Genomic DNA, 26,588 nt, shown 5'->3' with positions numbered 1-26,588 from the left:
ATGTACTCTATTCTTTTTCAAATTCTTTTCCCATTTAGGTTATTACGTAATGTTGAGTCGAGTTCCTTGTGCTATACAGTTGGTCCTTGTTGGTTATCCATTTTAAATACAGTAGCATGTACATGTCAATTGCAAACTCCCTAACTATCCCTTCTCCCCACCCTTCCCCTTTAAGGTCTCTAAGTCTGTGAGTCTGTTTCTGTTTTGTAAATAAATAAATTTGTATCATTTCTTTTTAGATTCCACATATAAGTGATATATATTTCTCTTCCCTGTCTGACTTTCTTCACTCAGTATGACAACCTCTGGATCCATCCATGTTGCTGCAAATGGTGTTATTTCATTTTTAATGACTGAATAATATTCTATTGTATATATGTACCACATCTTCTTTACCCATTCATCTGTGGATGGAAATTTAGGTTGCTTCCATGTTTTGGCTTCTGTAAACAGTGCTGCAGTGAACATTGAAGGATGCATGTATCCTTTTGGACTATATTTTTCTCCAGATATTTTCCCAGGAATAGGATTGAAGGATCATATGGTATCTCTAGTTTTTAAAGGAACCTCAATACTGTTCTCCATAGTGGCTGTACCAGTTTACATTCCCACCAACAGTGTAGGATGGAGGAACCCTTATATCTTAATTTTTAAGAACTGTAAAGAACTTTGGCTTATATGATATCAGCATTTATTGATATAATAAAATATGATATAATAATTGAACATATATATAATAAACACATACCATTATTTACCACATTTGATATTAAAACTGAGAACACTTTTAAATATCATTGTAAAACAAGCCAATAAAACATACCACTTGCTGTATTTCTGCATAGGCCCAAGGAGATTTACGGTCCATTTTGTTGGACAATAATGAGGTTGCAAAGATTAAAGCAGGTATGATTGAACACAAGCTAACAAAAGCTGAGTGAATCTATTGAAAACACATTTATGCTTTAAACTTTTTACCTAGAATATTCTGGAAATCACAACATTACGTAAGCACACATTCCATTAACCATCCAAGTTATGACATCATCACATGTCATGTAGCATCTGGACTCCACTCTGCATTTGTGAGTTGATGAGAATGGAAAAGTCATATAATGTCTTAGTATTGCTATGAAAATAGTTCTGATCTTATGTACTCCCAAAAGGGTCTCAGGGGGATTCTTGGGGCCCCCAGACCACACTTTGAGAAAAACTACTTTATAGTCTCTTTCTTTACCTTCTGTGTTTCTCTTTGTTTCTCTGCCTTTATTCCACTTTTCCTCTCCTACCCTTCTCCCTCTCTCTCGCCCTCTCTCTCCCTTTCTTTTCCGTTGCCTGTAAATCACCCTCTCTCCCATGGGCTGACACATGTATGTTTCTGTGTGCATGCCCTTCTCTGCAGATGGGGACCCCTCAGGAGCCTTTGTCCTGGACCTAGCTTCTGGGGAGTTTGGCACCATGAGGCCACTAGACCGGGAGGTGGAGCCAGCATTCCAGCTGCAGATAGAAGCCCGGGATGGAGGCCAGCCAGCTCTCAGCGCTACGCTTCTTGTGACAGTGACAGTGCTGGATGCCAATGACCATGCCCCAGCCTTCCCTGTGCCCTCCTACTCTGTGGAGGTGCCTGAGGACGCACCTGCAGGGACCCTGCTGCTGCAGCTGCAGGCTCATGATCCTGATGCTGGGGCCAATGGTCGTGTGACCTACTACCTGGGTACAGGTGCAGCAGGAGCCTTCCTGCTAGAGCCCAGCTCTGGGGAATTGCGCACAGCCACCACCCTTGACAGAGAGCAGTGTCCCAGCTATGCCTTTACAGTGAATGCAGTGGACAGTGCAGCTGCTGGGCCCCTAAGCACCACAGTGCCCGTCACCATCACAGTGCGTGATGTCAATGACCACGCGCCCACCTTCCCCACCAGTCCCCTGAGGCTGCGCCTGCCCCGCCCAGGCCCTGTCTTCAGCACTCCAATTCTGCCTCTGGCCACTCTGCGAGCTGAAGACCGTGATGCTGGTGCCAATGCCTCCATCCTGTACCGGCTGGCAGGCACACCACCTCCTGGCACCACCGTGGACTCTTACACTGGTGAAATCCGTGTGTCCCGCTCTCCTGTATCTCTGAGCCCCCGAGATCGTGTCCTCTTCATTGTGGCAACTGACCTTGGCCGTCCAGCTCGCTCTGCCACTGGTGTGGTCATTATTGGGCTGCAAGGGGAGTCTGAGCATGGACCCCGCTTCTCCCGAGCCAGTAGTGAAGCCATGCTCCGTGAGAATGCACCCCCAGGTGAGTCCCTAATCATGTCTCCCAGCTTTGTATCCCTGGATGGGCTGGGTTGCTCAGTGAAAATGCTCCCCAAACTCCCTCAGTCTAGTGCTCACACTTCAACCAATGCCCTCCTTTCTTTAGGGACTCCCGTTGTCTCCCCCAAGGCTATCCATGCAGGGGGCTCAAGTGGACCTATCACATACAGCATTCTCAGTGGGAATGAGAAAGGGACATTCTCCATCCAGCCTAGTACAGGTAAGGGAAGGAGCAGGGGGCTCTGGGCGACAGGTTCCTGGGGGAGCTCCTTTTTGGGCCCCAGGAGACTCTGGTTGAGGAGGGGCTGCCCTGCAGTGGTAGGCCTCAGAGACAGAGGCACTCAGGCAAGCAAGAGGTCTGTCAGTGATCCATTCTGCCTTCCCCCAGGAGCCATCACAGTCCGCTCAGCAGAGGGGCTGGATTTTGAGGCAAACCCACGGCTGCGACTGGTGTTGCAGGCAGAGAGTGGAGGAGCCTATGCTTTCTCTGTGCTGACCCTAACCCTGCAAGATGCCAATGACAACGCGCCCCGCTTCCTGCAGCCCCACTACGTGGCCTTCCTTCCAGAGTCCAGGCCCTTGGAGGGACCCCTGCTGCAGGTGTGGAGTGTGATAGGAAGATGGGGGCAGGGCTGGGCAGACTTTGTCTGCCACCAGCCCAGTGCCAGCAGCCTCCTCTTCCCGCCAGGTGGAAGCAGATGACCTGGACCAAGGCCCCAGTGGACAGATCTCCTACAGTCTGGCCGCATCCCAGCCAGCCCGGGGATTGTTCCATGTAGACCCAGCCACGGGCACTATCACCACCACAGCTATCCTGGACCGCGAGATCTGGGCCGAAACACGGTGAAGCTTGGCTCTGTAGACCCTGAGACTCTTTCCTGGGTCCACGCAATTTCGAGTCCTGCATTAAATCCCCTTCAATCCCTAGGCCACATCCTGAGTTCCCCCCTTCTACCCCTGCCACCTGTCCTGAGCCCTCCTGTTCCTGCCCAGGGTTCTCGCTTATCCCAGGCCCCACCCCCTGATTGTGCTCTGTGTTCAGGCTGGTGCTGATGGCCACAGACAGAGGAAGCCCAGCCCTGGTGGGCTCAGCTACCCTGACGGTGATGGTCATCGACACCAATGACAATCGCCCCACCATCCCACAGCCCTGGGAGCTCCGAGTGTCAGAAGGTGAGGACTGGGTCAAGTGAGAGGTATAAAGGCTGGTAGGGAAGCATTATTGCCCACCATGGGGCTCCAGGACTGTCTGCGACTATAACAAACACACTCGTGCCATGTACTGCAGATGCACTGCTGGGCTCGGAGATCGCACAGGTAACGGGGAATGATGTGGACTCAGGACCAGTGCTGTGGTATGTTCTGAGCCCTTCTGGGCCCCAGGATCCCTTCAGTGTCGGCCGCTATGGAGGCCGCCTCTCCCTCACGGGCCCCTTGGATTTTGAGCAGCGCGACCGCTACCACCTGCAGCTCCTGGCACACGACGGGCCTCACGAGGGCCGGGCCAACCTCACGGTGCTCGTGGAGGATGTCAATGACAACGCCCCTGCCTTCTCACAGACTCTCTACCAGGTGCCAGTGCCCCCCCCACCCCCGGGCCCAGGGCTGCTCATGACAGAGGGAAGTGACAACGCTAGAAGGAGCTGCGGTGGGCTGTATGTTGGAACTGACTTGGGGACAGAGCTTGGGGGGTATAAAGGTCACATCTCAAACCAGCCTTCTAAGTCCTAAGAACTGTGTCCAGGTTCTGCATTCAGGCCCCAGAAATGGGGGATGGGGGACAATTCGAATATTAAGGGGTATAAGGGCTCCAAGCTGGAACGGGTGCCACGCAGAACTCATGGGACTGAGCTGCAGAACACAGGCTGAATGAGCAGCAAGGCAGCTGAGAGGCTCAGCTGTAAACCTTTGTCTTATACCTCAGGTGATGCTGCTCGAGCACACACCCCCGGGCAGTGCCATTCTCTCCGTCTCGGCCACTGACCGGGACTCGGGCGCCAACGGTCACATCTCCTACCACCTGGCTTCCCCTGCTGAGGGCTTCAGCATTGACCCCAACAACGGTGTGTCCTTCCTGGCATCTACCCCTTATCTTTGACTGTGCTGGGGCATATTTTGACCTCATCCCTAGAATTTCTTGCCTGAACTCCTAACTCCTAGATCTCTGACCTAGGGAGGACATTTCCCTGCTTTTGTATCTTTTTAAAAAAATTAATTAATTTATTCATTTTTGGCCATGCTGCATCTTCATTGTTGCTCACAGGCTTTTGTGTAGAGGCAGTGGGCAGGGGCTACTTTTCATTGCAGTGCATGGGCTTCTCATTGTGGTGGCTTCTTTCATTGTGGAGCATGGGCTCCAGGCACACAGGCTTCAGTACTTGCGTCATGCAGGATCAGTAGCTGTGGCGCACAGGCTTTGGTTGCCCGCGGCATGTGGGATCTTCTTGGACAAAAGATCAAACCCTTCCATGTCCCCTGCATTGGCAGGTGGATTCTTTTCCACTGGGCCTCCAGGGAAGTCCCCCTTTGTCTCAGTTTTAAGCGCTGTCCAGACTGCATGTCTAGAAGCCATTCCTTGAATCCTGGAGCCCCTTCCATAATCTCCCAGCACACAGGCCACTCCCTGGAATCTGACTTCCAAGGCTAATTCCCCATCCCCGGAGGGTCATTTTGCTTACCCACAGTCTCTGCTGATGGCATATTTCTCTTCATTCCATTTTCATCTCAGGGACCCTGTTCACAACAGTGGGGACAGTGCCCTTGGGCCATGAAGGGCCAGGCGTGGTGGACGTGGTGCTGGAAGCCCGAGACCACGGAGTGCCGGGTCGGGCCGCCCGCGCCACAGTGCACGTGCAGCTGCAGGATCAGAACGACCATGCCCCGAGCTTCACACTGCCACACTATCGCGTGGCTGTGACTGAGGATCTGCCGCCCGGCTCCACCCTGCTCACCCTGGAGGCCACAGACGCCGACGGGAGCCGCAGCCATGCCACTGTGGACTACAGCATTGTCAGTGGCAACCGGGGCCGAGTCTTTCAGCTGGAACCCCGGCTGGCGGAGGCTGGGGAAAGTGATGGACTAGGCCCCCGGGCCCTGGGCTGCCTAGTGTTGCTTGAGCCTCTAGACTTTGAAAGCCTAACCCAATACAACCTAACTGTGGCAGCAACTGACCGGGGGCAGCCACCTCGAAGTTCGGCTGTGCCAGTCACTGTCAGCGTGCTGGACGTCAACGACAACCCACCTGTCTTCACCCGAGCGGCCTACCGTGTGGCGGTGCCTGAGGACACGCCTGTGGGAGCCGAGCTGCTGCACGTGGAGGCCTCCGATGCTGATCCGGGCCCCCATGGCCTTGTACGCTTCACCCTCAGTTCAGGCGACCCTCTGGGGCTCTTTGAGCTGGATGAGAGCTCTGGAGACTTGCGACTGGCCCGCCCGTTGGACTGTGAGACCCAAGCTCGACATCAGCTTGTAGTGCAGGCTGCCGACCCTGCCGGGGCACACTTTGCTCTGGCACCAGTGACCATTGAGGTCCAGGACGTGAATGACCATGGCCCCGCCTTCCCTCTGAGCTTGCTCAGCACCAGCCTGGCTGAGAACCAGCCTCCAGGCACTCTTGTTACCACCCTGCATGCAATTGATGGGGATGCTGGGGCTTTCGGAAGGCTCCACTACAGCCTGCTGGAGGCTGGGCCAGGGCCCGAGGGCCGCGAGGCGTTTGCACTGAACAGCTCAACTGGGGAGTTGCGGGCACGAGTGGCCTTTGACTACGAGCACACTGGCAGCTTCCAGCTGCTAGTGGGCGCTACAGATGCTGGGAACCTGTCCGCCTCAGTCACCGTGTCAGTGCTGGTGACCGGTGAGGATGAGTATGACCCAGTGTTCCTGGCTCCAGCTTTCCACTTTCAGGTGCCAGAAGGTGCACGACGTGGCCACAGCCTGGGTCACGTGCAGGCCACAGACGAGGACGGAGGTGCTGACGGCCTGGTGCTATACTCGCTGGCCGCCTCATCCCCCTATTTTGGTATCAACCAGACTACAGGTGCCCTGTACCTGCGGGTGGACAGCCGGGCACCAGGCAGCGGAACAGGCACCTCTGGGGGTGGGGGCCGGACCCGACGTGAGGCGCCACGGGAGCTGAGGCTGGAGGTGGTGGCAAGGGGGCCTCTGCCCGGTTCTCGGAGTGCCACCGTGCCTGTGACTGTGGACATCACCCACACTGCGCTGGGCCTGGCACCTGACCTCAACCTGCTCTTGGTTGGAGCCGTGGCAGCCTCTCTAGGAGTCGTGGTGGTGCTTGCCCTGGCAGCCCTTGTCCTGGGACTGGTGCGGGCCCGGAACCGCAAAGCTGAAGCGGCGCCTGGCCCGATGTCCCAGGCGGCACCCCTGGCCAGTGGCTCACTGCAGAAGCTGGGCCGAGAGCCACCCAGCCCGCCGCCCTCAGAGCACCTGTATCACCAGACTCTCCCCAGCTATGGTGGGCCAGGAGCTGGAGGACCCTACCCCCGCGGTGGCTCCCTGGACCCTTCACACTCAAGCGGCCGAGGCTCAGCAGAGGCTGCAGAAGATGACGAGATCCGCATGATCAACGAGTTCCCGCGCGTGGCCAGTGTGGCCTCCTCCCTGGCTGCCCGCGGCCCTGACTCCGGCATCCAGCAGGATGCAGACGGACTGAGTGACACCTCCTGTGAGCCGCCTGCCCCCGACACCTGGTATAAGGGCCGTAAGGCAGGGCTGCTGCTGCCGGGTGCAGGAGCCACTCTGTACCGAGAAGACGGCCCCCCAGCCACTGCCACCACCTTCCTGGGGGGCTGTGGCCTAAGCCCTGCGCCCACTGGGGACTACGGCTTTCCAGCAGATGGCAAGCCCTGTGTGGCGGGAGCACTGACAGCCATCGTGGCCGGTGAGGAGGAGCTCCGTGGCAGCTACAACTGGGACTACCTGCTGAGCTGGTGCCCTCAGTTCCAGCCGCTGGCCAGTGTCTTCACAGAGATCGCCCGGCTCAAGGATGAAGCTCGGCCGTGTCCCCCGGCGCCCCGTATTGACCCACCGCCCCTCATCACTGCCGTGGCCCACCCAGGAGCCAAGTCTGTGCCCCCCAAACCAGCCAGCACGGCCGCAACCCGGGCCGTCTTCCCACCAGCCTCTCACCGCTCCCCCATCAGCCACGAAGGTTCCCTGTCCTCAGCGGCCATGTCTCCCAGCTTCTCACCTTCACTGTCTCCTCTGGCCGCTCGCTCACCCGTCGTCTCACCGTTTGGGGTAGCCCAGGGCCCCTCAGCCTCAGCTCTGAGCGCAGAGTCTGGCCTGGAGCCACCGGACGACACCGAGCTCCATATCTAGGTGTGGCCCGGACCGGGCCCCGACCTGGGATGCACACAGTGTCCCCAATGCAGGCCCCATCTGAGCCTGCCTGGGCAGCCTCGGACCATGATTGGCCACGGGGGAGGCCAGCTCCCCACCCCAGAGTCCTCCAGTGGGGGCAGGTCTCACGTCTTGCTCCAGCACTGGCAGAGCCCCAGTACCGCGAGGCCCGGTTGGGCACTGACCTATGGCCAGGTCCGACGCAGGGAGAGAGATGAGGAAGGAGGCAGCAGCCCCGGGGTTCCCCTCAGTGAGGGCTTCTTGCCCTGTGCCAGCACCCTGAGATGGAGCTGAGACTTTATTTATTGGGGGGTAGGGGAGTGGGGCCAGCCCCTGCAACTTTGTTCAAGCCCAGCTCCTTTGGGTTCCACTGAGACCCCTGCCCCTGCCCAGAATCAAGTGCCAATTCTCACTCTGGAGCCTTAATAAACTGCAGTTTGTATCCAGTGTCCGAATCTGTTCTCTGGGCCCATAGGGACGGGGCAGTGATGGAAAGGCTCCTGACACCCTGTAGACACCTCAGGAGGCACAGAGTGGGATGGACATAGGGGTGTCTAGGGTGGGGGTGAGTGGCACTGGGAACCAGAGCCTAGCCTGAGGCTGTCACATCTCTCTGCAGTCAACCTTTCCCTCTAACATGGGCAGGAGGCCAGACGAAGGCAGACAGCAGGAGCTTGCTTGTGGCAGCAATCCAGAGAGGAATTGGCTGGCTGGGGAGACCTTGGAGATGACCAGCTCTAGGCTTGAGGGTCTTCAAAGAGGTGGGGTTGGATACAAGAGCAGCCAAGTGGTTTATTTGTTTTTTGTGGGGTCATTACATATAATATATTCATATATAATAACAGCTCACATTTGTTGAGCTTCTGCCATGTGAGGCTCTCCGAGGGGTTTGCTTGCTTTATCTCTGTAAATTTTCAGTGCAATCCGCTGAGGCAGAGCAATTTTAACCTAACAGTCTCCATATTCTACATGAAGAAACCAAGGCTCCGAGAAGTGGTGACTTTCCTGATATCATACGTCTTGTAAGGACCTGGATCTCTGGGTCTATGGGCTTCCAGAGCCCGTTTCTTAAGCACCGCCTACACTGTGGTGAGTCCTGGGCTCACCCAGTGTTTGACAGTCCACAGAGGGAGCATCTGAGTGGCCGCCCCACCCCTTCTCCAGCATTCAGGACCACCCATTTGAGGGCGGGGCCAGCACGTCACTAGTTCCTAGGCAGAGGTGGTGGTGGAGGACTACAGGGTTCATGTGATCTATCACATGACCGCGGACAAGCCGAAAGGCAGAATGGGACCCCGATCCTGGTGAGAAACTGGGGGGCTCCGGGAGAAGGGAATCACGTTGGAGGGAGTTTATGTTGGAGGGTGGGAACAGCAACAGTCCAGCTCCTGCTGAAACCCATGTGCTGTCCCTGCAGCCTCCTAGGGCTCTTTGCCCTCTTTGTCGCTGGCAAATGCAGTTACAGCCCGGAGCCTGACCAGCAGAGGAGGTGAGTTGACTTAGCACTGACTGCCCCTTCCCCATGGCTTATCCTGCACCTGTTATCCTGGTTCCAGCCTCCCTCACTGGCTTACCAGCTCCTGGTACCCCCCTCCATAGTTCCCAAGCTTAGTCTGATCATCCATCTCTTGTGATTCAAATCTGCTTCTGGAATCTTCCCCCAAATCTAGGTCTAGTACTGAACCTTCCCATCCCCACTTTAATAATGAAGGCTGTGTGATTCCTGACCCTGCAGGCTTCCCCCTGGCTGGGTGTCCCTGGGCCGTGCGGACCCTGAGGAAGAGCTGAGTCTTACGTTTGCCCTGAGACAGCAGAACGTGAAGAGACTGTCCGAGCTGGTGCAGGCTGTGTCGGATCCTGGCTCTCCTCGCTACGGTGCTTGGCGGGACCACGGGCAGGATGTGGGATGCAGTGGAGGGCACGGGGCTGGGCTGAGCATGGGACAGTGCAGGTCATGTCAAGGGCATGCTCTTGGGGCCTGCGGAGGGGGTGGTATAGGACAGATGAATGGCAGTGACCCTCACTGAAGAGTTTCTGAATAAAAAAGTGAATGGGAAGTAGACTGTCCAAAACTAATTCACAGTCTTCCCTCCAAAACTTTCCACCTGTGTTCATCAGGCTAAAAAACTGAAAGTGGGTATGGTTAAGAGCACAGGCTTGGTGATCAAACCTGAATTTAAATTATGACTCTACTGCTTACCAGCTGCCAGACAAGTGGGGAAGTGGCATCCAGTACATGTAAATTTAGCTCACTACCTCAAATTTCACCTCCAACCCCTGCTAAATTCACTCTCATTTATTCCTCCACTCAAACCCTAAAGCTGTTAGTTCCAGCTCTGAAACAGTCCACTCTCTCATCGTTCCTTGTTGCCACCAACTCAGTTGATTACTCTCTCACATGGACTGCTGCCCAGCCCCCTCGCTGGTCTGCCATCTCCTCCCCTCCAGTCCACTCCCTTTAAACTTCACACTCTCCTCCAAGAGTTGGTGTTTCGCTCCAGTGGTCAAGCTGGACTGTGTCCTTCCTCCGAGGGAGCCCCTTGTGGTGGGGAAGGAGTGGGAGTGGTAAGCATGTGAGGGGGCAGTCTAAGGCTCACCCAGGAGGTGTGTGCATGATCCATGCAGAACGGAGACTCACCATCATGTTTAGCCTAAAATCGTAAGTATGAAGATGTGAGCTAAATTAGATATCATCTTATAACTGGTCCTCAAAAGTTTTGAAAACTTTTATTGGAAATAAACTTAAAATGAACATTTTTTTTTTAATTCCACTGGCAGTCCAGTGGTTAGAACTCAGTGCTTTCACTGCTGTGGTCTGGATTCTATCACTGGTCAGGGAACTAAGATTCCACAAGCTGTGTGGCACGCCCCCTGACCCCCAAAAGAACATTTTTAATCTATTAATCTCATTTGTTTTTCATGATCATGTGGCATTTGCAACCTACTCTCCTTTAGGATAAATCCATATTCCCCCAAGTTGAGCCTACACCTGTATGGCCTGCCTTTTTACTAGAAGCTTCCCACCCATCCCTCAAGCCCCTGCTCCAATTTCCCTAGGAAGTCCCAGTGTCTCCTGGTTGAAGTCCAAAAAGAGCAATTTGGAAAAGCAATGAACGAAGGCAATTCTACTGAATCCCCGCAGGCAAGTACCTGACCCTAGAGGATGTGGCTGAACTGGTCCGGCCATCACCATTGACCCTCCACACGGTACAGAAATGGCTTTTGGCGGCTGGAGCCCGGAACTGCCACTCAGTGACCACACAGGACTTTCTGACTTGCTGGCTGAGTGTCCGGTGAGAGGAGATAATTGCCTCATAGAGGGGTATTGATCACTCCATCAGGGAGATTTGTCTCCGTACCAGCGGGAGGGAGCCAAGAGTTTGCAGGTGCTGTGGGTGAAAATGCATGAGAAGATAACAACTAACTACCCGGTGATGCTCAGGCAGCCTCTTCTGCTCTGCTCCATGCTTTCTGACCTGTGTTTTCTGAACTCTGACCTCCAGACAGGCAGAGCTTCTGCTCTCTGGGGCTGAGTTTCATCACTATGTGGGAGGACCTGCAGAGACCCATGCTGTGAGGTCCCTACATCCCTACCGGCTCCCAAAGGCCTTGGCCTCGCATGTGGACTTTGGTAACACCCAGTGGGGCTGCTGGAGGTTGGAGGGGCAGAGCCAGGGATGGGAGAAGTTTAGGTGCCACAGGGGGTGCGAGTGGGAGTGGGATCACAGTGGTGAAATAAGGGTTGGAGTCTAAAAGATCGCTTCCTCAAGCCTGACTCCTCCCCACAGTGGGGGGGCTGCATCGTTTTCCCCCTACATCAACCCTGAGGCAACGCCCGGAGCCACAGGTGCTGGGGACTGTTGGCCTGCATCTGGGAGTGACCCCATCCGTGATCCGTAAGCGTTACAACTTGACGGCACAAGATGTGGGCTCTGGCACAACCAACAACAGTCAAGCCTGTGCTCAGGTGAGCCATGCAGGGAGCCTCAGCCTCCTCGCAGCCTCCTCAAGGTGCCTGACCAGCCTGGTGATGACTCTCTGACTCTAACCCCTGGGCTCTCATCCTGTGATCTGGGACAGCATCCCCTGACCTGACCCTTGGGGCTGTATCTTCTGACACATGAATCTCCTCTGACTCCCTCTGTAGTTCCTGGAGCAGTATTTCCACGATTCAGACCTGGCTGAGTTCATGCGCCTCTTCGGTGGGGACTTTGCACACCAGGCATCGGTAGCCCGTGTGGTTGGACAACAGGGCCGGGGCCGGGCCGGGATTGAGGCCAGCCTAGATGTGGAGTACCTCATGAGTGCTGGTGCCAACATCTCTACCTGGGTCTACAGTAGCCCTGGTACTGCCTAGGGGACTGACTGGTGGGGACAGAATTGGGGGGGAGTAGTGATCTTTGTGCCCTCAAGGGAATTCCATGAGCTAGAAGGAGATCCTGACAACTTCCCAAATGATTGCCCTTGTGCCCCCTTCTCCAAAAAACATCCAGGCCGGCATGAGTCACAAGAGCCTTTCCTGCAGTGGCTTCTGCTGCTCAGTAACGAGTCAGCTCTGCCATACGTGCACACCGTGAGCTACGGCGATGACGAGGACTCCCTCAGCAGCACCTATATCCAGCGGGTCAACACTGAGCTCATGAAGGCGGCTGCTCGGGGTCTTACCCTGCTCTTTGCCTCAGGTGACCTCCTCCTCTAAACTTAGACCCCACCACCACCCACGCCCCCTCGAGATGAGAACTTTGACCCCACAGTAACTCCTGGACCTGATCTCTAACTCATAATCTGAACTCAACATGGACCACTGACCTGACCTCAACTCTGACCTCTTGCAGTAATAACTAACACGTGAATTTCCTCTCTGACATCTGAACCCACATTCCAAGCTCTGACCAATGAAACTGAATGCTAAACCTGGTCTCTCTCCCAGGTGACAGTGGGGCCGGGTGTTGGTCTGTCTCTGGCAGACACCAGTTCCGTCCCAGCTTCCCTGCCTCCAGGTAAGCACCCAAGCCCACCACTTACTTGTGATCTCATGGTCTAGAACCTTTGCCTTGACTCCACCAGGTGCTCCTGTGGGTCAGCACTCAGTTGTACCTGCTCTGATCGTGATCATGCAGTATTTTCAGTCTCTGCTCTGGTTCCTGCACCCCCTCTTCTTCCCGAAGGTCCCAGGCCCTGAATCTCCTGAGTAGGACAGAGATCCCAGTGTTCTGCTTCCTTAGTCCCCAGGCATTTTAGTGGGAGATTTGGTGGATGTTTTGTAGGGAGAAGTGTGCACAGTCACCTCAGACCATGCCTTGAGGGCCACAAACCTCTCAGTCTTCCCCATGTACATACTTCACTAGAGTGCTTTCCCAGTCCCTCCAGCAAGACCCAGGCCACAGTCACCCAGCCCTATGCATTCTGGAGGTGTCTTAGAACTGCTACATTCTAAGTGCTGTCTTCTGCCCTCAGTCCCTATGTCACCACGGTGGGAGGCACGTCCTTCCAGAACCCTTTCCGAGTCACAGATGAGGTCGTTGACTACATCAGTGGTGGCGGCTTCAGCAATGTGTTTCCACGGCCTTCGTACCAGGTACGTGTGTGTTTGTGTTGGTGGAGGAGAGATGGGTGGAATCCTCAGTTCAGCAGATGGTACTTACTCAACAGTGTCTTTCAGGAGGAAGCTGTAACCCGGTACCTGAGCTCCAGTCCCCACTTGCCACCATCCAGTTACTTCAATGCCAGTGGCCGCGCCTACCCAGACGTGGCTGCACTCTCTGATGGCTACTGGGTGGTCAGCAACCATGTGCCCATTCCATGGGTGTCTGGTACCTCGGTGAGAATCAGTCTGGCTCCAAACCTCCACCCAGGGAATACCCCTACCTTCCAACCCCAAGACCTTGCACCCAGAACCCCTGACTCCTCAGAGACCTCCTACCCATCCCTCCCAAAAAGTCCAACCACTCTGAATCCCTAACCTCTACTTGCACCCTCATCCTTGCAGGCCTCTACTCCAGTGTTTGGGGGACTCCTATCCCTGATAAATGAACACAGAATCCTCAGAGGCCTACCCCCTCTTGGTTTTCTCAACCCAAGGCTCTACCAGAAGCGTGGGGCAGGACTCTTTGATGTGAGTATGGAAGGGAGGGTTGTGGCCACTTTCATATGAAATAACAACATTCATACTTGTAAGGGTATGTTGAGTGCTAAGATGAACTTGAGGGCAATTCTGATGGGGTGGGATAGCCTCTGGAATGTGAATACAGGGTAAGGGGCTATAGTCTGTTAATATCAGCAGGTCCAGATCTGATGCCCACCCTCTCCCTAGGTAACCCGTGGCTGCCATGAGTCCTGTCTAAATGAAGAGGTGGAGGGTCAAGGTTTCTGCTCTGGCCCTGGCTGGGATCCTGTGACAGGCTGGGGAACACCCAACTTCCCAGCTCTGCTGAAGACGCTAATGAACCCTTGACCCTCTCCTGCTAGAAGGGTGGGCCTGTCCTCTGCCCCACAGCAGGTGGCTGGGTCCCTTATTCTGCAGTGTTGGAGGCCCTGCTGAACCCTCAACCGTTGACTGCCACAAACAGCTTATCTCCCTAACCCAGAAATGCTGTGAGCTTGACTTGACTCCCAACCCTACCTGTTCCATCATACTCAGGTCCCCCTGCCCCTGCCCCAGGTTCCTCAACAGGTGCCATAACCAGCACTATTTGGGAGCATCCCCTGCATACAACCACTCCCACCCCCACCCCCCAGGGCCCCCTGCTCCATTTCTTTTCAACCAGGCTTTTCCAACGTGTTTTCTACACTGTCTGTGTACACTATTTCACTGCATCCTCACTCCTCAATTCATTGCCATGAGACCTCTACTCTTACTGTTTTACTCTTTCCTTTTCCCTGAGAAATACTCCCAACCTTTGCTTTGTGAGCTCCCTGTCATAGAAGCCTACTGCCTCTTCTTTCTTAGCTTCCAGGGCTTAACTTATTCTCTGACCACTCCCTCTTCCTCCTTCATTCCCTTTTCCCTCCTTCTCTTTCTCTGCTTCCTCATTAAACATTGTTGTATTTTGTTGCTCTATCCTTTTGTAAAATTTTATAACTCTTGGTTTTTATTTTATCAAAGTATATGGGCACATTGTCAAATACTTCTTTAAGTCTTACTGCAAAAAAATAGCCACCCCTTGTATATCTACCACCATTTCCTGCTACTTGAGGCAATCATTTCAACTGTTTCTGATGATTCTTTAGTGTGTGCTAAGTTGCTTCAGTCGTGTCCGACTCTTTGTGACCCTATGGACTGTAGCCTGCCAGGCTCCTTTGTCTTTGGGGTTCTCCAGGCAAGAATTCTGGAGTGGGTTGCCAGGCCTTCCTCCAGGGGATCTCCCTGACCCAGGGATGGAACCTGCATCTCTTTAATCTCCTGCATTGGCAGGCATGTTCTCCACCACTAGTTTATCTCTAAATAACATGCTTATATTTCTGTTTATTGATTTCCCCCTGCCCAGTTATAGCCATTACTGACTTCCTATTAGCTTGTGATCATTCTTCTGCCTTGTCCCAATCACTCAAAATCCCCACCACCCATTCTTTTGTCCTCCCAATACAATTCTATCTTTGTCTGAGCTGCATACAGGATTTGCATTACAACTGTGTAAATGCTAATCATACCTAATCCATGTAGTATCACTGCTCTATCCTTTGTCTTTTGCTCTTCTCACTTGACTCATTGTCCACTGGAACAAATCAATGACTGGCATCCACAGCCATCACCGTCTCACTAAATCAGACTTTTCATCCTACAGTGATTGATACCTCAAAGGCAAGATGTGCAATTCTCAATATTTCATCTCCCTTCTTCCCAATCCCAAACTGTTCTCTTTTGTTTCTTATTTATAAATGACACTATATTTGACACTTCCAACTGAGCCAGAAGCCTAAAGTATCATCCAAGTTTCCCATTTCCTTCAACTCCTCCCATCATCACCTTGTCAACAAGTCCTACTGACTCTCTCTCTTAAATACATCTTTATCAACCCAAAAGTTCTTCCAATTATATTTCCAAAGTGTATCTTGAATTCATCTACTTGTCTCCAGCTCCACTGCTACTACATTAGCTGTGAGCCATATTCCCGCTTCTCTGAATTGAGGCCCTTGCAAGAAGTGTCCTTACATCCTGCCTTTCCCTAAACCATCTACCAGTTGTTTATTTGCTAAGTTGTGTCTGACTCTTTTGTGACCCCATGGACTATAACCCACCAGGCTCCTCTGTCCATGGGGCTTCCAGGCAAGAATACAGAGTGGATTGCCACTTCTCCAGGGTTCTTCCTGACTCAGGGATGGAACATGGGTAATCTTGCATTGGCAGACATGTTATTTAACACTGAGCCACAAGGGAAGCCCCAAAACCAACTACCAGAGTAAGATGCAAATCTCATGAGGTCATCTACTTAATTAAGAGCCTTCAAAGATTACTGGATATAGGTCAAGCTTTTTATAATCACTTACAAACCTATCTCCTTACTTGCTATTTGTCTCCGAGTAACAAATTGTTTATCCTTCCCTGTCTCTCTGCACCCCCCTCCATGCACTTTCTTTCACTGTTGCTCAAGATGTTCTTTGCCCTAACATTACCCCTGGCTCCCTGTGCCTGGTTGAGGTCCAGAATTCTTTCAAGACTCAGCTCACCTTCTCTTGTGAATCTTTTGACTCCCTGAAGCTAGTTGATGTGGGCAAGACAGGAAAATCTTAGATTCTTCATTCTAATATAGACTAGAGAGAACCTGGGGCAAGTAAGTTCAACTCTCTGAGACTTTTTCCTCATCTGTTAAGTGAGGATATTCATACCTGCCTCTAATATTCAGGAAATCATTAAGTGAAACAAACTTAATGGATGTAGGCAGATGAGGCAGATGAGAATAAACACAGATGTAGGCAGCAACTATTAGTTCCCTTCCTCCCTTGCACTGCACACCTTGTGTCTACCTCCAGTATTTTAACTCCCATATATTGGTGAAATGGCCAGTTTAACTGTTTGCCTCCCTTTCCAAGACCACTAGTGCCTGGAGGACTAGAACCTTCTCCTACTTAACTTTGTATTTGCAGACCCTAGCTCAGGACTGACAAAAATAAATTTTTGCTGCATTGAAAACCCCACTCTTTCACTAGCCGTGATTTTACATAAATTGTTTATTAAGACTGAAAGACAGCCAGCCCTCTGTATCCTCGGGTTCTCCATTCACAGATTCACCCAACCATGAACTGAAGATATTTAAAAAAAAAAAAAAAATCCAATTATAAAAAACGAAACTTGAATTTACCATGCACCAGTAAACTATTTACATCGCATTGGATATTAAAAGCAATCTAGAGATGATTTAGAGTATACAGTGCAAATACTATGCCATTTCATATAACGGACTTGAGCATCCACGGATTCTGGTATACATGGGTTGGGGACGGGAGTGGGGGGGAGTCCTGGAACCAGTCCTACCAACCCCTCACCACCTATACGGACGGTGGACTGTACCTCTCTCCCCATCTGCAGCAGCACTGTGTCAGCTGTCCGGTTACCTTCACTTTGGGCAGCTGGCGGGGAAAGAGGCTATTCAACTCCACTACAAACCCTTAAAAGGCTGGATAAAGGAACTAGAAAAGATGCAGACTGGCAGGCGACCAACAGTCGAGAGGTGTCGAGGCGATGAGCCTCAAAGCAAGGATTTTAGGCGTCAGGCTGGGTGAGGGGCCCCAAACCCACAAAACAGAATCCTCGACATTGAAGGGTTCCCATCCCAGAGGATCCACACTGGAGAACAGCGGGTCCGTGCGCGAAATGTCCACACTAGTGGCAGTTCCTCAACACTTGGTCTCCGCCCTCCGGCCTTTGTCAGGTAGCCGCTGGATGGGTGGGGAATAAAGGAAGGAGGCCTAAGGGAGGAGCGAACGTGGTGTGGGACGGACGAGTCGTGGGCGCGTGACGTCACCCCTTGTGTGTGCGTAACGTGAACGGAAGCGGAAGCGGCTCTGTTCGCCGCCTCTCCCACCGGCCCGATGAGCTGCAGTGGCTCCGGCGCGGACCCCGAGGCGGCGCCGGCCTCCGCCGCCTCGGCCCCGGGCCCGGCGCCCGCGGTCTCGGCCCCCGCCGCGCTGCCCGCCGGCACCGCCGCGGAGAACAAGGCCAGCCCCGCGGGGACAGCAGGGGGGCCTGGGGCTGGAGCCGCGTCAGGGGGCACTGGAGCCGTGGCGGCGCGGGCCGGGGAGCCTGCCGAGCGGCGCGGGGCGGGTGAGGGCCGGGACGGGTGAGGGCGAGGGCCGCGCTTTGGGCTGGACCCAGCGGTGGGTGAGGGCAGAGGGTAAGACAAACCTAGCGGAACCCTCGAGCCTCCCACCTCCGTGTCTCAGTTTGCTGGTTTTCCTCCAGCTCCGGTGACGACTGGCGGCGCGGCGCCCCCGGAGGGGGCCATGTCTAACGGGGTTTACGTGCTGCCAAGCGCGGCCAATGGAGAGGTGAAGCCGGTGGTGTCCAGCACGCCTCTAGTGGACTTCCTGATGCAGCTGGAGGATTACACGCCTACGGTGGGCTTCCCGCCTGAACAAGGCTCCTGACTCGCTGTCATGCCAACTTGTGCCACACCATCTGGATTTGCGGCGTCCTCTTGTGTTTATTTCCCTTCCTAGCTTTTGTGATTTTTCCCTTCTGCCCACCCAAACTGGGAACTTCCTGATAGCCAGGCCTGCCCTCCATTTCCCTTACCCCAACTCTCAGCCCCGCAGTACCCAGGACTAACGCTTACAGTCGTCTAATTGATTTCTCAGATCCCTGATGCAGTGACTGGTTACTACCTGAACCGTGCTGGCTTTGAGGCCTCCGACCCACGCATGTGAGTAAACTCAGGGCAGGTTAGAGTGTTGGGTTGCTTGTGTGGAGTTTGTTGTCTATGACCTTCTCATACCATTTTTTTCTCTCTAGAATTCGGCTCATCTCCCTAGCTGCCCAGAAATTCATCTCAGATATTGCCAACGATGCCCTACAGCACTGCAAAATGAAGGGCACAGCCTCTGGCAGCTCCCGAAGCAAGAGCAAGGTGTGAAGGGAGGCTCATTGATTCAGTAATTACCTCCTACAGCAGCAGAGGCTTAAATTATCCTGAAACCCTTTTGAGGGAAATTAAGCCTTAGGGGAGGTGAAAGACCTATACAGGGTCACCCGCCTGGGATTGAAATCTGGAATTCCTGTGTTCAGCTGGTGCTCTTCCCTCTTCCCTCAGGACCGCAAGTACACTCTAACCATGGAGGACTTGACCCCTGCCCTCAGCGAGTATGGCATCAATGTGAAGAAGCCGCACTACTTCACCTGAGCCACCCAGTCTAAATGTACTTGTCTGTTCTCTTGTCCCCACACCAGCCTGTTTTCATAATAAACTTTATTGTGACAGGCAGGGCTGATCCCTCCCATGCTGGGAGACACCGTGTGGCAAGTGACAAAGCTTTGAGCCCATTCCCTTTTGGGGCCACAGTGGTAGGGATGGGGGCAGGGGATGGGCCCCATGACTGGGGTAGTACCATGACTAGTGGCAAGGGAGGCAACCAGAGGCCTGCTGCTTTGGGGAGGTGCACTCCCCTAACCGTGTCCTGACACCTCTGAAGTTCAGACAAGGACTTTCCAGCTCTACTTGTCCTGCATCTTCTCCAGGATAGGCACGATCATGTCAAACTTGGGCCGCTTAGCAGGGTCTTCATTCATGCAGATCTTCATGAGTTTACATACGTGGGGGGAAATGCCTGGTGGGATGGTAGGCCGAAGGCCTTCCAGTGCCACCTACAAACACAAGGAAAAACAAGGTGAGTCTCAGAACTTGAGTCTCGTGGGGAGAGACGTCTAGCCCTCAGGACAGGATTCTGTATATTTGAATCAGTGTGGCAGGAGCCCAGCCCCACTACAATTGTCACTGCCACTACAGTTCCCCCAATACAAGTATATCCAGTTATGCTCTCACCTTCATTCCAATTTCCATGTTGGAGAGGTCAGCAAAGGGTACCTCCCGTGTCACCAGTTCCCACAGAAGCACTGCAAAACTCCACATATCTGCTGAGCGTCTGTTTGTGTCTTCAGGCTTCTTTTGCAGAGCTGGAGGGACAGGACTTATCTGTTCCAGCTGCTTGTCCTGTCTCTGTTCCCTTCCATTACTACTGAGCTGCCCCTTCTCTGCCTCGCATCATAATGCCATCACTCACCTTCAGGAGCCACCCAGGCAGGTGCATACATGCGCCCGGGGCACTGGAAGGAGAACTTGACGTCGGCCATACTGATTCGAGCAGTCATGTCCTCATCAATCTGAGGAAGAGAAGATAGTTGTGTGGAAGGAGGTAAGTCCTATTCTAGGGAAAGGACCTCTGGGGCCTGGGCCGGGAGTGAAGTTGTGATCTCACCATTACACTACGGCTGTTGAGTGCATGTCGTGGGATGAGGGGCTCTAGTGTGTGTAGGAAGGCCATGCCCCTTGCCATGTCCAATGCAAACTTCACAGCCTGGCTCTGGTCCACAACAAAATCTAAGTGAGAAGGCAAGAGTTAAATCACTTGGAGAGGGTCACAGACTCTCCTTCCCCACACTCTGCTACAGTGAGATTTGGTACCCCGTACTCACTGGTGCCTTCATGTAGCACATTGTACAGGGATCCGTATGGCATCCAGTGTGTGATGAGGGTGGGGTGAGGAGCAGGTGGAGACTGACAGGCACCAAGCACTGGGAGCACATTGGGATGTGAGAAAATCCTGGAAGAGGGAGAGATGTTCCTGGCTGAGATCCAGCATGAAAGATCTCCTGAGTGCTGGACAAGGTTCCTTGAAATCAAGGCTTCCAGTTTAGGCCTTGCCCCACCTGAGCCGGGGACACTCCTCATTGAAGTCTCTGCTCTTCCTTGTACTCCAGTCTCGAACCTTTAGCATCTTCACGACAATGTCATTGCCCTGCCAGCGGCCCTTCCACAGCTGAGGGACAGATAAGGGTTAGAAGGCTTTAACTAAGGCCACTGTTTTCTTGCCTACTAGCTGGAGGAGAAACTTAAAACAGGTGCACAACAGGTAATATGGTGGGGTGGGGTGGGGAGTTACCTCTCCAGAGTGATTCTCGTTGAGCTTCGCCAGGAAGTTGAGCTGTTTGAAGTCAATGCCGGAGTGTTTGTTCAGAGTCCCATTTCCTGAGAGTGTGGGCAGGTCAGGTACCCAGCTTCCCTCTTTCCCAGCCCCAGGAGTCCAGGACTATTCTCTCACCACCCCTCCCCTCACAGCTGACTCACGGGGCCGAGTGCGGGTAGTCCCTTTCCAGAATGTGTCCTTGTATGGTATACGGTTCAGATTCTGGCCCATCTTCTCTGCCCGCTCTGGGGAAGAAGGACAAAGTCTTGACCTCAGCTGTTGTGTGGAAAGAGACAGGCTAGGACAAGACGAGGACACAAGCAATGGGTGGGGACAGACCTCGGAGCAGCTCTCTCAAGGGTGCCTTGGCTTTGTCCACAGGCATCTCTCCATACTTGTTACAGATGCTGACAAGGGCCCCATTCGCCACGAGGTCCTGGAATTACGACATGGCTGTGATGAGGGCATTCCCAACTAACCATGGGTGCAGATGCAGTACAAACCTTGTGAATGTTGTTCACATTGAGGGCTCCAGAGTCTCCCGCTCAAGCTCAGACTTCCTTCCCACCCATCCCAGAGCTCAGGGCCTGAGTACTCACCTCTGCCACCTGATCTTGGCCCCAGAAACAGGCATAGTGCAGGGGCACATTCCCATGCTCATTCACCGCATTGATGTCAGCTTTGTACTGCAGCAGCTGGTCCCCGTGGCCAAACAGAAAGAGGTAGAAGGTACAGTCAGTCCCAAATGAGAGAAGTGTACCGAGGCATGCAAGGAGGGAGATGGGTACACATACTTTGTACGTTATGTTATAGTGCCTGTGTCTTACTTCCAGGCATGTGCGTCAAAGGGTTCATACATACCTTCTGTACAATATCACGGTGCCCATGACTGGCTGCCAGGTGCAGAGGGGTATCATCCCCACGGTTCATCACATTGATTCGTGCCCCCCGCATGATCAGCATCTCAACCACAGCAGATCGGCCTTCTCGGCAGGCCCAGTGCAAGGGGGAGAAGCCATGATCGTCCCTTTGAGGAAGGCACAAGGGTCACTGCTTTGGAAGTGGGATGGGGGCAAAGGCTTTGACACAGGAAAAGCTTTAATATTCACTCTGCATACTCTCCCTGGGAAGCCTTACCTCTAGAACTTTGATTCTCATCATGCCAGCAACTCCCAAAGCTGTCAGACCTTCCCCTGAGTTTCAAACCCAACCAACCACTACCTGAAATCCCAACAATTCCATATGATTCACTATTTTCAACTCCCTCTAGCCTTTCTTCCCCAGGCACTTTCTATCTCATTAAATGGTAACATTCTTCATCTGGTTTTCTCTGCACCCCTTTGGCAACATCTGTTAGTTCTTTCTGTTTTCACCACATCTTGTACACTGCCTTACTACATATGGTACTTGTCACACTGGATTGTAACAATCTGTTAAATGGGCTGTCTTGTCTATTAGACTAAGCTTGAGAATTGACAACAGCTGTTCAGTGCATGTTAATAGGAAGGAAGGGAAGCTTTGAGAAGAAAAGCCACAGTTTATGGAAGAGGAAGCAAGCTTACTGATTGGTTTTGGTTCTGATACTGAAATTAAAATCTAAAAAGGGAATGGAATTAAAATGATGGTTTGGAGGGGTTTATAATGAAAAGGAGAAAGGCTTTGGGTAAGTCATTCATGAGGCAGATACCGCCACATAAGACAGGATTCTTCTCAAGCAATCCTAGGTACAGAGAACAAGAAAATGAGAATGACTTAATTAGAAAGCTATACCTAACTTTTCTTTTCCCCAAAACTCCTCTATTTTATAAAGCTAAATGTACAAAAAACAACAAAAAAACCACAACTGGGTGGAAACTAGGCCTGCCTGACAGCCTGGGGCCATAAAAGGAAATTCCCTCCAGTCCTGGGCTTCAGATCCAAGGGGCGGAGCAAGGGGGCGGTCCCGTGGTCTGGGCCGTCTTCCTCCGGATGCCTTAGTGCTGCGGTCACTTCCCGTGTGGGGGCTCTAGGCGGGGCCTGGAGCCGATCAGGGGTATGGTCACCCCAGGCAATCCAGATGTCCCCAGAGCCAAAATGGGTGGTGGGTGTGACCTTTAACTTACTGATTTCCCTCTACAGCTGTCCTCATCTGTTCACAAAGATAACCAAAAGCTTTCCTGGGAGGTATTTCCCTCCCTCTTCCTAAAGCAATCACCACCCCTTACTTATCAGTCAGTTTTGCATCCCAGCTCTTTAATTTGTGCCCCAGTTTATCAGCCTCTGGCAGTCTTTGACCCCAGAGAAGGTCAGAGCCTGAGAGCAAAAGTATGGGCACAAGGGTTCTGCCCACTGCCAGGCTCCGGTCACCCCAGAGCCTGAACTTTAATCCCAAAGAGACCAGCAGGAAATTGACCCTTACTTCATACCCACCATATAACCAATTGGGGGCCCTGAAGCCTGTCCACTCATACCTGCACCACTTTCACTAATACCACTCTTTCACCTTTTGGCAGCAGTCTTCCTAGATGCCAGCTTCATTGGAAAAAGTTACCTACCCTTTATGATGCCACCAACAAAATAGTAGCTGTGTTTTCTGTCTTTATCAGAGCACCGTTTGAAGAATTATATGAAAAATGGAACGAGTGTGAATTACAGAGAAAAGCATAGAGTCTAATGGTGACCCATAAAGCCTAGATGAAAGTGACAGGTGATCCTTAACTCTCAAACCTAAAATCTATTTTCTCCTCACTTTAAAAAAAAATTCCACTATCCTGAATCAGCATCACTACTGCTTTTCTTGCCTTCCTGCCTCAGCCAACCTTAAAGAACTTGTCTACATTCACTTACTCTACCTCACATTCAACCTGCCCAGGAGACCACTGCCTTGAGGGCAAGCATTATGTCTGATTCTGGACTTCTAGCACCCAAGTACATGTTCAGTATAGTTCCTTAAATGAAGGAACCAAGTATAGTCTGGTTTTTTTCACTTGTTTTCCTCCGAAACAGCTCTCACAGAGATCATTAAATAATTAATTGTAAATTCAATGGTTACACTTTAGTGCTCAAGTTCTTTGACTTCTTAGCAGTCTAGAGTACCACTCACCACTCTCCTTTCATTGAAACATTCAGTTCTTTAAGCCTTACTAGCATATTTTCCTGTTTATTCTTCAACCTCTAGTTGCTTTTTGGTCTTGTAGGTTTCTCATCCCCTGTTTCATATCCACCTCTTTAGGTGCCATCTACATGCTGTGTGTGTGTCTCTGTGTGTGTACGCGTGTGTGCTTGTGTGTACATGCTCAGTCATGTCTGACTTTGCAACCCCATGGACCAGCCTGCCAGGCTGTGTGTGTGTGCATGCGTGCATACACAGTCATGTCTGACTTTGCAACCCCATGGACCAGCTTGCCAGGCTGTGTGTGTAGTGTGTGTGTGTGTGCATGCGTGCATACACACTCAGTCATGTCTGACTTTGCAACCCCATGGACCAGCCTGCCAGGCTCCTCTGTCCATGGGATTTCTCAGGCAAGGATACTGGAGTGGGTTGCCATTTCCTGCTCCAGGGGATCTTCCAGACCCAGGAGTTGAACCCTCATCTCCTGCAGGCTCCTGCACTGGCAAGTAGATTCTTTACTGCTGAGCCACCTGGGAAACCCATCTTCATGCTGCTGCTGCTGCTAAATTGCTTCAGTCGTGTCTGACTCTGTGGGACCCATAGACGGCAGCCCACCAGGCTCCCCCGTCCCTGGGATTCTCCAGTCAAGAACACTGGAGTGGGTTGCCATTTCCTTCTCCAATGCATGAAAGTGAAAAGTGAAAGTGCAGTAGCTCAGTCGTGTCCAACTCTTAGCGACCCCATGGACTGCAGCCCACCAGGCTCCTCCGTCCATGGGATTTTCCAGGCAAGAGTGCTGGAGTGGGGTGCCATTGCCTTCTCCGATCTTCATGCTAATATCACCCAAATCTTTTTCTCCAAGTCAGATCTCTCTCCTGGAATCCAGCAGCCTATTCCACATTTCCACTTTATTGTCACTTAAATGTGTCGAGTGGAACTCACCACCCTTCAGCCTTGTCCATCTCAATAAAAGGAACCACTATCTACCCAAGCCAGAACCCTGATCATCATCTTTGACCTTCCTCACTTTCCACACCAAGCCTCACCAATTCTTTATCCGAAAGATTTCAGGAATTTGATCACTTTTTTCTTTTTTGCCTGCCCCAATTCTAGTCTAAACCATCACCACTTGAGATGGGCTAGGCAGTTAGTTGCCTGTCTTCACATCACCATTTGCTCTTCACAAAGCATCCAAGATGACACTTAACAAATGGACAATCTCATCGTACCATTGCTGCTGCTGAGTTGCTTCAGTCGTGTCCGACTCTGCAACCCCACAGACGGCAGCCCATCAGACTCCCCCTTCCCTGAGATTCTCCAGGCAAGAACACTGGAGTGGGTTGCCATTTCCTTCTCCAATGCATGAAAGTGAAAAGTGAAAGTGAAGTTGCTCAGTTGTGTACAACTCTTAGCGACCCCATGGACTGCAGCCCACCAGGCTCCTCCGTCCATGGGATTTTCCAGGCGAGAGTACTGGAGTGGTTGCCATTGCCTTCTCCCATTACATGGCTCTAAACCCTTGCCCTTGCAATAAAAACATTATTATAGCCTAAATACTCTTGCATGATCTGACTGACCCTTGCAGACCTTTCCAGTCTTAACTTCTGTCATTCTACACTTGTGCTTAGAGCTTTAGCCCACAGAAGCCCAGCGGTTTTCCCTCCTCTAGCCATATGGAGCTCCGGACAGTTTCTGGCACTCTCTGCTCCGTGTCTTGCCCCCTAGCTTTTGCCCATGAGCTTCACTGAGGTTAGAAAACTTCTCTGCAGACTCTGCCTGTAAATTCTTATTCAGTCAAGATTCAGCTAAAACAACAGCTTCCGGTGTGGAGACCCTCTGCCCCGCTGACAGGCTGTACTTAACCCTCATCACACTGAATAGGAAAGTTAGTCAACCGCACCAGAAGTGAGCACCCCACATCGCGGAAAGGAGCGTGTCTTTGCCCTTCCTCTCGCCCCCCAGCCACCCTAGCTCACCCCTGGTTGAGGTCGTTCTCCGTGTTGTCCAGCCACAGGCGGACCGCAACCGCGTTGCCCTCCCGGCACTGAGTGAAAATGTCGTCCATAGCAGCGTCCCGGCACAGAGTCCCCTAGACTGGGAAAGTGTGGGAACTGTAGAAGGATCTAGGGGGGTGGGTGAGCCCCAGGCTTTGTCCCCTACCGGAGAGAAGTGTGGTGTTGGGCTGGGGGTCTAGGCTCTGCGTCCCCAGCTACTGGATGTCTGAAAGGAGTTAGGGAGGCAGCGGGATGGTCCTGGACTGTGTCCCTTGAGCGCGAGGGAAAGGCGGTTCGGGCGAAGTAGGCGTTGATTAAGAGGTAGTGTTTCCCGAAGGGATGTCACGAGAGCAAGCACAGAGACCCTAACCGCGAACAGAGCTGGGGGTGGGGGTGGGGGTGGGGAGTTTGCGCCGTATACCCTGGAGGAGGCGATCGGAGGTCCTTGCCGGGGATCGCCCTCCTGCCCCACTCGGAACCGAGTAGATGGAGTGAGGGGTGGCCGCCTGGTAGAGCTCGAGCCTTGGGGAGGGGGCACGGGTGCCCCCCACACTCACCGGGACTCGGGCTAGAGGAGCCTTCTCCGGGGAACTCCCGTCCGGCCGCGCCCGCAGCCCGGCCCCGCCCCTGGCCCTCTCAGGCCAGCGCGGGCCTCCTTCTCCCAGCCCCTCCCTCCCGCCTTTCTTGCCCTTCTAGCCCACCAGTGTCTAAACTCGATGGTTTTCGGC

The 26,588-nt window shown here is 52.8% G+C and overlaps 4 protein-coding genes across 7 annotated transcripts in view; 3 read left to right on the top strand and 1 right to left on the bottom strand.

Annotated features, from left to right (window-relative positions):
• DCHS1 (dachsous cadherin-related 1) overlaps positions 1-8,101 on the top strand; it is a 36,588-nt gene extending 28,487 nt beyond the window's left edge. The window contains exons 14-21 of the mRNA XM_025266550.3: positions 1,403-2,281; positions 2,405-2,518; positions 2,687-2,898; positions 2,987-3,141; positions 3,341-3,471; positions 3,587-3,870; positions 4,223-4,361; positions 5,027-8,101. Of these exons, the coding sequence (XP_025122335.3) occupies positions 1,403-2,281; positions 2,405-2,518; positions 2,687-2,898; positions 2,987-3,141; positions 3,341-3,471; positions 3,587-3,870; positions 4,223-4,361; positions 5,027-7,638 (4,526 nt within the window). The 3' untranslated portion in view covers positions 7,639-8,101. The remainder of the gene's footprint in view (positions 1-1,402; positions 2,282-2,404; positions 2,519-2,686; positions 2,899-2,986; positions 3,142-3,340; positions 3,472-3,586; positions 3,871-4,222; positions 4,362-5,026) is intronic.
• A 737-nt stretch (positions 8,102-8,838) lies between these two features.
• TPP1 (tripeptidyl peptidase 1) lies at positions 8,839-16,794 on the top strand. The gene is made up of 13 exons (XM_006042119.4): positions 8,839-8,963; positions 9,077-9,148; positions 9,395-9,534; positions 10,802-10,952; positions 11,163-11,290; positions 11,448-11,626; positions 11,807-12,005; positions 12,153-12,341; positions 12,590-12,659; positions 13,117-13,237; positions 13,322-13,480; positions 13,649-13,774; positions 13,973-16,794. Exons 1-13 carry the CDS (start codon positions 8,920-8,922, stop codon positions 14,111-14,113), a joined length of 1,719 nt encoding a protein of 572 aa, XP_006042181.1. The 5' UTR covers positions 8,839-8,919; the 3' UTR covers positions 14,114-16,794.
• Positions 16,795-17,673: 879 nt separating this feature from the next.
• Positions 17,674-19,076, top strand: TAF10 (TATA-box binding protein associated factor 10). Its single transcript, XM_006042115.3, has 5 exons — positions 17,674-17,920; positions 18,059-18,213; positions 18,454-18,518; positions 18,608-18,722; positions 18,906-19,076. Exons 1-5 carry the CDS (start codon positions 17,689-17,691, stop codon positions 18,993-18,995), a joined length of 657 nt encoding a protein of 218 aa, XP_006042177.1. The 5' UTR covers positions 17,674-17,688; the 3' UTR covers positions 18,996-19,076.
• On the bottom strand, positions 19,044-26,557 carry ILK (integrin linked kinase). 4 transcript variants are annotated; one of them, XM_006042116.3, is made up of 13 exons: positions 26,418-26,557; positions 25,843-25,960; positions 21,637-21,802; positions 21,375-21,470; positions 21,115-21,211; positions 20,937-21,020; positions 20,752-20,837; positions 20,519-20,628; positions 20,285-20,412; positions 20,068-20,189; positions 19,873-19,972; positions 19,635-19,765; positions 19,044-19,456 (listed from the first exon to the last, which is right to left on the bottom strand). In XM_006042116.3, the coding sequence occupies exons 2-13, from the start codon at positions 25,929-25,931 to the stop codon at positions 19,307-19,309; spliced, it is 1,359 nt and encodes a 452-aa protein (XP_006042178.1). In that variant the 5' UTR covers positions 25,932-25,960; positions 26,418-26,557; the 3' UTR covers positions 19,044-19,306. The 4 variants fall into 4 exon arrangements, with proteins under 4 accessions (XP_006042178.1, XP_006042179.1, XP_006042180.1 ...); XM_006042117.3 differs by having other exon boundaries at positions 25,843-25,955; positions 26,418-26,538; XM_006042118.3 differs by having other exon boundaries at positions 26,282-26,423.
• Between the last annotated feature and the right edge of the window lie 31 nt (positions 26,558-26,588).

The sequence above is a fragment of the Bubalus bubalis genome, chromosome 16 (assembly GCF_019923935.1).
Source record: "Bubalus bubalis isolate 160015118507 breed Murrah chromosome 16, NDDB_SH_1, whole genome shotgun sequence".
Classification (NCBI taxonomy): Eukaryota; Metazoa; Chordata; class Mammalia; order Artiodactyla; family Bovidae; genus Bubalus; species Bubalus bubalis.
This window is presented reverse-complemented; position numbering and strand designations above follow the sequence as displayed.